Source organism: Mesitornis unicolor, unplaced genomic scaffold (genome assembly GCF_000695765.1).
Source record: "Mesitornis unicolor isolate BGI_N332 unplaced genomic scaffold, ASM69576v1 scaffold43348, whole genome shotgun sequence".
NCBI lineage: Eukaryota > Metazoa > Chordata > Aves > Mesitornithiformes > Mesitornithidae > Mesitornis > Mesitornis unicolor.
In genome coordinates, this window is record NW_010203312.1 from 2,678 (window position 1) to 14,596 (window position 11,919).

Here is an 11,919-nt window from a genome sequence, read left to right on the forward strand (position 1 = left end):
TAAATTTCAGTGTTATTTTAGTCTCTGGTCTCTACACAGACTGCCAAGCTGAAGCTTTGTTTTGAAGTGCCCAGTTGTGCTTGAACTGTTTGCCCGTAGGTTGAAGTGAATTTACTTAACTAGGAGTGCATTGAGAGTGCTTTTTCAAGTATTATGTTTCTAGAATGGAAGGATTAGATTTAAATCCAGAAGCAGTTAGTTTTCATAGAATTCCATGCCTTTGAATATACACTATTCTAAAATCACTTGTGTAGATACTTTTGTATTATTAGAGACATGGTCTTAGCTTGTAAAGATGTGGGAATTGTAAATTATGATACCAGCTTGCAAGTTAATTTTGACACGGAGTCTATTAAACTGAGTGAAAGGAGTAAGCATTTTGTTGACTCACTTGCACATTTTTTTTAATTACACATCATCTATGTCAGTATGTATTTATATACTCTGTGTGTATTTAGCATTCTAATCTATACCACTGGTTAAGCGTTTTTGAGCTAGTAAATGTCTTCAGGTGTCTTCAGCATTCACATTATGATGAAATCTATTTTGTAGGTGTTTGGAGTGGTAGTTTAATTAGGTTATGACTGTTCAGTCTGCTCTTACAATAATGCTGACTTGACTTGTCAAGGGCGTATGCTCAGGAATACAGTTTGGATTGTGAAAATTAATTGCTTCAGTGGCCAAAATGATAAGACCTTAGATCATAAGAAATTAAATAAGTTATAATTGCATTTTAAATTTAGATCAGTTTAGGTTATTACACTTTCCTAATGCAAACTAGATTTTTTTTTCTATTTTGGGAAGCCTTTTGATGAATGTAGCAGAAGAAGAAGAAAATGGTGGGTTGTAATATAATGTTTCATGGAGCTGGCATAATCTAATATCTAACTGGATAATTTTAATCTTGTTTCTAATAGGATTTTATGGAAGACCTTGGGTTATGGAGCAGAGGAAAGAACTTTTTAGAAGGCAAGTCATGCTTCCTCTTACTGCAGCACATTCCATCACAATATAATCATCATCTTCCACTTAAGCCTGAGAAGAATTATTGTTCTAACCTAGAGCAGCTTTTTGTCTAATAGTGATATTCTTGAGGGCTCGTATTCACCTTTCCATCTTGCCTAAACTGACTTTGTCTATTATCAGTTGTGCGTAAAGTTCTTGTGACTTAATAGTATAACATAATGTTCAGTTAATCAAAAACTAATTAGATCAAGTAAACGAATTAGAATTATATCAAGTGAAACATAGAATTCCTGAATTTGTACGCTGTTTTTCCAATGAAGGCTTTTTTCCTATGTTTATAGACTTCAGAAGTGGGGACTAAATACATACCTGTATGCTCCAAAGGATGACTACAAGCACAGGATGTTCTGGCGAGAAATGTACTCAGTGGAGGAAGCGGGTAATTGCATTTATTCCCCCTTTGTGTTTTCTATACGTAGACTTTTGAATGAATTGATCATTACTACACATGCTGTGTGTATTTAATCACAGTAGCCATTTTCAAAGGTGAGTGGAGACTTGTACTTAATACCCTACAGGTGTATTTAGTGGAGCTTTCGTACAAGCATAGATTTACTTCTCTTAACTATAACACTACAGATGATTTATAAAACTGCTTTTAAGGCTTTGTCTTATGAGATTTACTTTTTTTTTCAGAGAAGGGTTGATCAGAATCATTCCTCTGGCCCTTGAACATCTGGGCCATATTTTGAAGTGAAAATTATTTGCTTCAGAAAATAAAAATGATTGATGGACAAATAGCATGCTTTTTTGTGTGATTCATTAAATGAATTTCAATGAAAAGAGTACCAGTCAGAAACGCAGCTTCTGACCATTTAGTCAGAACATAAAAAAACCTGTTTAAGCTAGCATGAGGTTATCCACCTCTGGCATTTATGGGATCTACAGTGTTTTATTAGCCTGTGGAGATTATAATTTCCCTTGGATGAGGGGAAAAATTATATTCACTCAAAATTAAATAATCCTTCTTGGAGGCCACTTTGAGTCACCATAGAAATATAGTCTAAAGGATGCTGCAAGATAATTGCCAGTAACAACAAAGATTATTAAATATTCTAAAAATAATTCTCTTTATTCATTGCATAGAAGATTAAATTTTAGTTTTTTTTCTTAAAGCAGCTACTTCAGCACAGTGATGTTAAGAAGCTGTTTTTCCCTGTGCCCTGAGCTTAAGTCATATGAATAGTATGCATGTCAGTGTCATGCAGGGTGATATTACAACACTGAATTGCTTCTTAGTATGTGACAGAAGTGGGAAAAGTGAGTAATTCTGGAACTGTTGATGTGCATACCGTAAAAACAGGCTACATCCACATTTCTCTCACAGAACTGAGATAAAGATTTTTTTTAAATCTTTAAAAAAATTTAATAGGGAAATTAATAGTAGAAGGACAGTTATTATATTCTTTTTGGCATAATTTCTGAGAACGCTTCCAAATAATTTGGTACTCTTTGCTGTGTTAGTTTTAAGAAATTCCAGCAAATAGTTATTTTTTTTATTATGGTTGCATAAGCATCTGCATTTTGTAACTTACTTATAATGATGTCTGAAAACTTTTTTAGTTGTTGACTCCTTCTGAAATATTTGAATTTGATTTCCAGAGCAGCTAATGACTCTAATATCAGCTGCACGAGAACATGAAATAGAGTTCATCTATGCAATCTCTCCTGGACTTGACATCACTTTCTCCAATCCTAAAGAGGTGTCCACGCTGAAACGCAAGTTGGACCAGGTAAACGTGATGCAAACTTACCACAATTGCAGTGCTACTTAATTTGAAAACTTCGGTACCCTGCTTACTCTTGCAGCTTTTCACTAGCTTCTTTAATGTTTTCAGCAGTAGTGTTAGTTTAGATGCCTCTGATTCCAATCTATGTATTCAGGTCACATTGCAGAAGTGGTCGGTGATCATCTAGATTTAAAGGAAAAAAAAAAGTCTTGGATTCTAGAGGCTGGTCTTTGGAGGGAGCTTGTCTTCAGAGTATTTTATTTTAGGGCCTTGAGGCCAAGATGCATTTCTAAAACAAGAACTCTTATCTTGTCTACAATAAATGCCTTCAGTGGCAGACCTGACATACACAACTTCTTTGTTCTCATAATTGACTCCTCTCCCTTGTCCCAAAGCTATTACAGAGTTAGCTTTATTTCTAGCTCTCTGTCCAGTGAGATCAGCTTTGGATTGCTAAAACTAGAACAGATTGCAGGTCTTTAGAGGTCTAATCTTTGAGAAAAGCAGAATAGTAGGTTAGAGAGAGATACCTATCATGAACAGTAGATAGCAGAATCTGTCTTGCCTCACCTACCTTCTGTCCTCCATTCCTGTAGCTTTTCATTTAAGATAGATTAGATATAAAAAATAAAGATTGGAAAAAAAAATTCAAAAAATAAACCTTTTGCCTATTGTCTCTTTTATTAGGTTTCCCAGTTTGGCTGCAGATCTTTTGCACTGCTGTTTGATGATATAGACCACAACATGTGTGCAGCAGACAAAGAAGTTTTCAGTTCCTTTGCTCATGCTCAAGTCTCAATCACAAATGAAATTTATCAATATCTAGGAGAACCAGACACATTCCTTTTCTGTCCTACAGGTAAAATGAGATTAATAATTTATTTCAGCCTTAAAGGAGGTGGCCTGTTGTCTTACTGGTTGAAAAGCTGGTTTAATTTCATCGCTCTTTATTTGTACTTTATATGTTGGGGCCTTTCTTGATTAATTTTGTAGATGTTTCTCTTCTCAAATTGTAATATTCTCTCAATACGTTCATGAGACAGTTGGGTATGTTGTCACACGTGTCCATCCTTCTACTAACAGTGACGTTCTCCTTTTACTGTGCAGAGTATTGTGGAACTTTCTGTTATCCAAATGTTGCCCAGTCGCCATATTTACGGACTGTAGGAGAAAAGCTGCTCCCTGGCATTGAGGTGTTATGGACAGGTAAAAATTGTTTGGTTTGTTTTTAAATTTGCTGTTGATGTTAAAAATGATTCGTCATAAGTATTTACTAAAATAGCATCCAACTACTTAGGGAGTGAATCTTCCAGTATATGCAAAGCCCTCATTATCCTGTTTTCCTCCTAGGTCCAAAAGTTGTATCCAAAGACATTCCAGTAGAGTCCATCGAAGAAGTTTCTAAGATCATCAGGAGAGCACCAGTTATCTGGGATAACATTCATGCTAATGATTATGATCAAAAGAGGCTTTTTCTTGGGCCTTACAAAGGTCGGTCAACTGAGCTCATCCCTCGACTGAAGGGAGTTCTGACCAATCCAAACTGTGAATTTGAGGCCAATTATGTTGCAATTCACACGCTTGCAACCTGGTACAAGTCTAACATGAATGGAGTGAGAAAAGATGTGGTCATGAGTAAGTATGCATAACTATTTGCTGGAATGTATGCTTAACCATATGTGTCATACTGATTTCTAGTTTTTTAGTGATTCTAGCCTTTCCTTACCAGTTTTTCTTTCTAAGATGACCTAGCATTTTCTATCCCATAAGTAAATGGCAGTTACCTGAAAGACAACAAGCCCTCCAGATAGTTTTATTGACTTCCTGGAAAGTATTTGTAGCACACGCTATCAGAGAATTTCTTAAGTCTTGAGGTTTCTTTAGTTGTATGAAAAGCATTCTCAGCAACTAATTTTAATGTCCGAATTTGATGTACGTGTCCATGGAATTGATTTCATTGGAACAGAAACAGTCCAAATTAAAACTGTGTACTAGAGTGGCTAGTTTCTGCATACTGTTTCTGTGTTAATATTGATGGTGACCATAGCTTTCAATTTTGTCTAATTAGGATGTAATGCTAATGTAATGTAATGCTGTTCCTTCTTTGTGAAGTAAGGCTGTTGAATGCCTTGTCTAACATGACATTTTTTATTTTAAATGAAACTTGCATGTTAACTTTATAAAACTTGTCTCTATAGCTGATACTGAAGACAGTACAGTTTCTATCCAGATTAAGTTGGAAAATGAGGGAAGTGATGAAGATATTGAAACAGATGTTCTCTACAGCCCACAAATGGCCCTGAAGTTGGCCTTAACAGAATGGTTGCAAGAATTTGGGGTACCTCAGCAATACAGCAGTGAGTTTGATTTTTTTTTTTTGGTGTTGTTCTGGAGTTGGTAGAAAAACAGAGTTAAATGTTCAGTACTTGCATTTAGATTAAAAATATTTTACAATTCCTGGTAATTTGCATACTTTTTAGTTGGAAGTATTTTCTGCCTTACTAATTGGAGAAATCTTCATAAAGAAAGAAGAACACTTTGCATTCTGCAGTGTGCCTGTTAGTGCCTGACTGATCAGCAGAAGCAACTTTGATTTGTGATCCTTTGGCATTTCTGATGCAAGATAGTAGAGTCTGAACCTTGCTAGTTCTAGTTGTTACTAGCCTTCTATGGGACCTGAGAGAATAGGAAGAACAGTCTTTTTTTTATTCTGATATAGGTATTATATTATTGTAAACATTAGCACTGCCTCAGAGGAGACTGTGTCCTTCTAGCTGTTCTAAGATGGCTTTAATTTTCTGAGTTTCTGTCTACAGAAACCAGCTGGGTTCCTTACAGCATTGTATACCTTTGTTGTAGCAATTGGAGCTTGGGTTGTGAGGTAAAACCTGTTTTTCTCAAATGTGGGTTTGAGGTGGTCAGAGTGCCCTTCTTTAGTACCAGGTAGTGGAATGGAAAGAACCTCTTCTCAAACATCTGCTCTGGTGAAGTTATTGTTTTGAACTTCTGTAGGGTTTCAGATCGTTCTAAAACTCAGCTGCAGCAAAAACACTGGGTGAGGAGTAGGTGTCATTAAGGTGTCATCTTCTTCCATTTCTACAGAACCTCTTGAGATCTAAAGTACCAAAAGGAAGCTGCACTGATCAGATGCCATGGCAACAGAATCATTCATGATTAGCAAAAGTTACTGATTTGAATGTTTGTTGACAGATATTGAAAACTCTCAACTTGTTTGTTCTTATTCTCAGGTAGGCAAGTGGCCCACAGTGGTGCTAAAACTACTGTAGGGGATGTAGGGCCGCTGGTGACACCATCCTCCTTAAATGCAGCAACTGTGGTTACCACAGTTTACCAAGAACCCATCATGAGTCAGGGGGCAGCGCTGAGCAGTGAGTCACCAGCCTTGGTAAAGGAGGAAGAGAAGAAGCAATCTGATGAGGAACCAATGGACATGGTGGTGGAAAAACAAGATGATGCAGACAAGAATGCTAATCAGATACTGACAGATATTGCTGAAGCCAAGATGGCAGAGGAGTTGAAGCCAATGGATACCGATAAGGAGAGCATAGCTGAATCAAAGTCCCCAGAGATGTCTATGCAGGAAGACTCTGGGAGTGACATTGCCCCTATGCAGACCGATGAGCAAATTAACAAAGAACAGTTTGTGCCTGGGCCAAATGAAAAGCCTCTCTACACAGTAGAACCAGTGACTTTAGAGGACTTGCAGCTTCTTGCTGACTTGTTTTACCTTCCTTATGAACATGGACCCAAAGGTGCACAGATGCTGAGAGAATTCCAGTGGCTCAGAGCAAATAGCAGTGTTGTCAGTGTTAATTGCAAAGGAAAGGATGCTGAAAAAGTGAGTGTGATTCTTGTTCCTCTCCTTTGAAATCAAAGTCCTGAGCAATGTTATCTGTTGTCTGTAACAGAGATTGGTGCTCTAATTCCTGAAAGCTGAAGGGTAGTGTATAGCGAACTGCAGGTCACATAACTTTAATTCCTCCAGTGGAAGCTACTGTTTTAAGCCCTGTGATGCCATGTAGCGATGAAGGCAGTCTGGTGACTGCATTTGACCAGTGATCCCCATATTGGCCTCACTTCTAATGACCATAGAGAATACCTGTGACTCACCTGTGTTGTCGTAGTCTCTGCTGATAAAATGAAGTAATGAATTTTACGGGCTTCCTCTGTATTTAGAATAAGTCTCCTCCCTAGAAGCCTGTGTTTGATGTTGTGGATCTTTTGCCTCCATTCATAGATAGAAGAATGGCGCAACCGAGCAGCCAAGTTTGAAGAGATGTGCAGCTTGGTGATGGGGATGTTCACTCGCCTCTCCAATTGTGCCAACAGGACAATCCTTTATGACATGTACTCCTACGTCTGGGATATCAAGAGTATTATGTCAATGGTGAAATCTTTTGTACAGTGGTTAGGTAGGTGCATTGGGAACCATTATAATCCCAGATAGTGGTTTTTTTGTTCTTTTTTTTTTTTTAATTAGCCCACGGGGAAAACAAACTATTAGGCAAACGTGGGTTTTTTGGACATGAGGTCTGGTTTGACCCTGTTTTAAAGGTTTTCCTGTCTCACTATTTGAAGTGATACTTCTTGTGAATTTGCTTTGGTATTGTAAGTGAAGTCTGCTGGATGCTTGATTGGAGACCTTGATTTTCTTCTTGGGCTAATGAAACTTGAATCTCAGCTGGCACGTAAGTGTTGACTTTATCTTACTCTTGACTGAATGCACACTGGACTATGCCATTTAACTCCCTGCATAACCTGGTGTGTAATTGGAAATGACACTATGAAATGTGACCACATCAGCCATCTGCTGCTTGCTCTGTCGTGATAACGTTATTGCTGCCTTCAACAGAACAATTGCAGAAGTGACCTTTCAATGGGCCTGGCCAAGAGGAAGCCGATCCTCCCGGCCCTGTGCGCATGCGAGCTTTAGTGTAAGGCTATTCTGGTGCAAAATAATTTCCTTTTAAACAGTTTCCAAATTGCTGATTTTTTTAAATTATTTTTTGTAATAAATGGAAATTGTGGAGCTCTCTAGACAGATTTAGTCTGAGACTTAAATTGTTCTTGAAACTGTTTGTTTTGGGTTTTTTTAATATGTGGCTATTTGATTTTGGTGGGGGTTTTTTTGTGCATTTTGTTTTGTTTTCTGAAGGATTTTTGGGGGCTCCTAAGTTGGCAGACAGCACCAGCATGGCCTGGGTAATCCTAGTGACCTCATTTCACTTTCAGGTTTCAATCCAACTGTAAGGAATATGCTGTGGACTTGCTTAACATACACAGCAGGCAGCAACGCTGATGGTCTCACGTCACACTTTTTGTAGCTGTCTCAAACCTTACAGTGGTTAACCATTACACAACCTTGGTCTAGTCCTAGTGTTTGGATTGTCTTTAAATTATATTTGTAAGCACTGGCAGGCTTAAGCTGGGACTGTTAAGTCAGTCTGTGCTCAACAACTTCCTATGTTTTGTGCTTATTAAATATCTGATCCCTATATGTACGGCTGATAAAGAAGGGCTTTTAAGACTGCCTTCTGCAAAGTGTGGAGAAGAAAACTAGTTTGGGAGCAAAACTTGACAGCATTGTAGTGTGTTAACATCCCTGCCTAATGCTGTGTAAAAGCTTTAGTTCATGCATTTTTAAGACTAGTGTACCACAATTCCCCCAGCTTTACTATTCTTGCTGTATGTTGATCTTTAGCTAGAAAGAATGCTCACTTTTTGATAACCTAGTCTGTTAAAAACTCCAGGCCAGAGCCCTATAAAGAGAATAGCAATTCATGTGATCTCTAAACATTGACGGCCCGACTTAAGACTGCATTTCAGAATTATCAGAATACGTACTCATTTCAGCTGAAATTGTCTTCAGTTTTCAATGTCCCTGTAAAGTTGAGTTCAAGTCTTTAAATGCATTAAATAATGTGAGTAGTTTACATTAGAAGCCAACTCTGTAAATACTAGCTCTGTTAACTTTGGCACTGTTCTGTTCCAGTACTCAAACTGGTATTAGTAGTTGAAAGATGAATTTTAAGAGTTTTTCACATGTACAGTTTAATACTCTTATGCTAACAGTGCTTCTGTGATAGGGGATGGTTTTTGTCTTCAGCTTGCATTTTATCACTAGCGTAAATACAAATGAAGCAAAGGTCTTTGAGAAAATACATCATTATATAAAGCAATGTACATTACAAATCCAAACAAATTAGTTTTCAGAATGGTGTGCTCAATGGTCCACTGAATGTTCACTTTCTTCACCTCTCCTCCCAAGTCCAGCTAGCATTCAGTCCCTTAAAGTAGTGTGGCTGTACAGTACAATGGATTACTAATGACTTCTATTGTCTTCTTCCCCATTGTGTACAGATGGGAGAATCTTCAGCACAAGTTTCTACTGCTATTGGATGGACAGCGCCAGATGTTCACAGCGCGTCGTCATTAATTAATTAAAATGGAAAGGTTTTGTCTGCGAGGCAGCTCAGATAGATTAGATGTGCAGTAGGCATGAACTGAAGTCACATTTGCGCAGCGACTAAGGCATTAACTATGTTTTTCGTTTATACAGCTCTTCACGCAGCTCTTTACTGTAATAATTGGAAGTGCTAGTTAAGTTGTAGTCTCAAAGGACAGACAGATACTGTCTTCCAAGTTATTGACTAAATCTCTTTGTGAAGGGTGTCTTTTTACGTGAGAATGCTAAAATGTGGAAGTTAACCAAACTCAAATTCTGATGCATGGATGTTTTCTGAAATTTACCATACATTACATAAATGTCAAACTTGGCACACTTTGGGACTCTCTGACTAGCACAATATACTTGTCTGTACTGATCTGAGACTGTTACTTGAGCAGGAGGTATATTGCTGTCCACAAAAGGAAAAGAGTATTTGCGCTGCTCATCTTGTCAGAAAACTAGGCGGGTGATTGAAATCTCCACTCCAGATAACTGCTGGTTTTGGTTTTTGTTTTTTTTTTTTTCCTCTCTGGAGTTACTTATGTTAGTTGTTGAAGGATGTGGTGCCTTGCTGGGAGAACAGTATTAAAAGTCAAACAGCTAATGGATTTTTCTAAAGCAAGCGTAAACTAAAGCTGCACACTTCAATGGGCCTGCTGTGGCTGGTCAGCATGGACCCTGATGCATCTGATATGCTTGAGGAGGAAAAAAAACCCAGATACTAAAAAGCAAAGCTAGTATTATCTATGGCCAACAGTGCACTAGTTAAATTGTGAGTTAATTCCAGTTAATGCTACTTAGCTACTTGCCAGCAGTACTATGAATGTATGGCCTGGATTATATAAGTCTGCATAGTCTCTTGTACGAGTATTAACTTATACAGCTGTCCTGGTAACCTGAACTGTTCCAGACTGTTTGCATATATTGCCAGTCCTAATTTTCTGACAAGATTAGGAACAATCATTACTAAAATGTGACTTCAGAAAGGTCCATTTTTTTTCAAGGGGCTGTGATAATGGCACTTCTTTGATCTAAAATTTACAACAGTAGCTACTGAGTTATGTAGCATCCAAGATGTCATCTTTTCATAGATGAAATGGATGTTTCTGCCACAAATAAAATAATAATAAAAAAGAATGTTCAAAATGTCTGGAAGCTTATGTAATTGTATATGGCACCATTCTTGTGCTGTCTGATCTGGAATGAGGTGTGTTGGCTGATCCACTTCACCTGTTTTTGGACTAGTCTGTTATAGATAATTAAAAATTTGGAATACCACAATTAGTGCTCAAGCACAAGATCTTTATAAACTGTACATTATTGCAGCCCCCCCACCCCCCAAGCCCTGGATTTTAGCTCAGTTAGAGAGCTTTTTCCACAAGTCTTTGTTAGCTTTTTGGACATGTTAGACACCCAGGAAATCCCCCTTCTCGTAACATTCTCCGCTTGGATCTGATCTCAACAGGGTGTCGTAGTCAATCTTCAGCACAGTTCTTAAGTGGAGACCAAGAACCCTGGGCCTTTAGAGGTGGTCTAGCAGGAGAGTTCCAGGTATCAATATGACTTCACAACTGAATGACGTTTTCTTTGTTTTATGAGAAACCTTTTGTTGCACATCAGAGGTCTGGAAGGATTGGTCTGCCGAAGGCTTTCTGGTCCAAAGCCCATTAGTCTTACAGCTTGGTTTAAAATAATTTTCCTCCCCTTTCTACAGTAATTTCTCAAGGAGATGCTGCCTGTCCCATGCGCATGCGAAGCGCAGCGGCTTTAGTTGTACATTTCACATTGTTTCTTTGCAGGTCGCACAGCATTTTTATCTGCGCCCGCAATTGCACAATGCGCGCATGCTTGTCTGCCGATGGGAATTCCATGAGCAAAAGGGATAGTCATCCAAATTTTGTTTCTTCTCTAAATGAAGCTGTAATGCGCTTTGTTGCAAAGATTTCAATTGGCAAATATTCTTAAATCACTGTTTACACCATGTTCAAATTTGTTCATGGATTTTTCAGGCGCTATACTTTTCCCCCCTCACAGGTGCTCTGCGCGCAGCAAATTGAATCAGCGCATTGCTTTTGGGATAAAGTGTCTCCTCTGGCCAGTTAACCCTCTTCAGACCAAACCTTTCCTCCTGACATTCTATGTTCTTATACAGAGACAGTGTAGATATGATTGGTAAAAAGTATTTTAAAGCAGATAAGCTTAACAGACTCTTAATGTGCTGTTTCAATTGCATATTTTAAAACACCAATTGGATATTTTTCTATTCAAATAAGGTGTTTGAATTTGTAAAGCATACCAACCCCACCTTCTTCTGGGGTGCCTGCAAGTAGCAAATGTTAATTTGGGAGTCTGCAGTGCACACCCAAGAGTGATGGGTTTTGTTGTTCATACAGTCATATTAAGTATTTTGTTTTCACAGCGTTTGCTGCCTATTGATGGGGCAAATGACCTCTTTTTTCAACCACCTCCATTAACACCCACCTCCAAAGTGTACACCATACGACCCTACTTTCCTAAAGATGAGGTAACTGCTTTTGACACTTGTTGCTGTTTTTAGTGAGCATTTCCTTTTGTGGCAACACTGCTTACTGCTGAGTGCTTTCATCCCCTGATGAAACAGATGTCCCAGTGTCTTGCACAAGGCACAAATGCAGTCTCATAAGAAAACAGGTTAAGTGACTTGCGTATGGTTCA

General features: G+C 38.2%; 1 protein-coding gene across 1 annotated transcript in view; it reads left to right on the top strand.

Annotated features, from left to right (window-relative positions):
• The first annotated feature begins 276 nt into the window (after nucleotides 1-276).
• Nucleotides 277-11,919, top strand: part of MGEA5 (meningioma expressed antigen 5 (hyaluronidase)) — a 17,718-nt gene continuing 6,075 nt past the window's right edge. Inside the window, exons 1-12 of the mRNA XM_010190661.1 lie at nucleotides 277-370; nucleotides 918-969; nucleotides 1,308-1,405; nucleotides 2,629-2,759; nucleotides 3,444-3,615; nucleotides 3,864-3,962; nucleotides 4,107-4,391; nucleotides 4,955-5,113; nucleotides 6,005-6,615; nucleotides 7,015-7,189; nucleotides 10,691-10,776; nucleotides 11,645-11,749. Coding sequence (XP_010188963.1) covers nucleotides 277-370; nucleotides 918-969; nucleotides 1,308-1,405; nucleotides 2,629-2,759; nucleotides 3,444-3,615; nucleotides 3,864-3,962; nucleotides 4,107-4,391; nucleotides 4,955-5,113; nucleotides 6,005-6,615; nucleotides 7,015-7,189; nucleotides 10,691-10,776; nucleotides 11,645-11,749 — 2,067 coding nt within the window. The remainder of the gene's footprint in view (nucleotides 371-917; nucleotides 970-1,307; nucleotides 1,406-2,628; nucleotides 2,760-3,443; nucleotides 3,616-3,863; nucleotides 3,963-4,106; nucleotides 4,392-4,954; nucleotides 5,114-6,004; nucleotides 6,616-7,014; nucleotides 7,190-10,690; nucleotides 10,777-11,644; nucleotides 11,750-11,919) is intronic.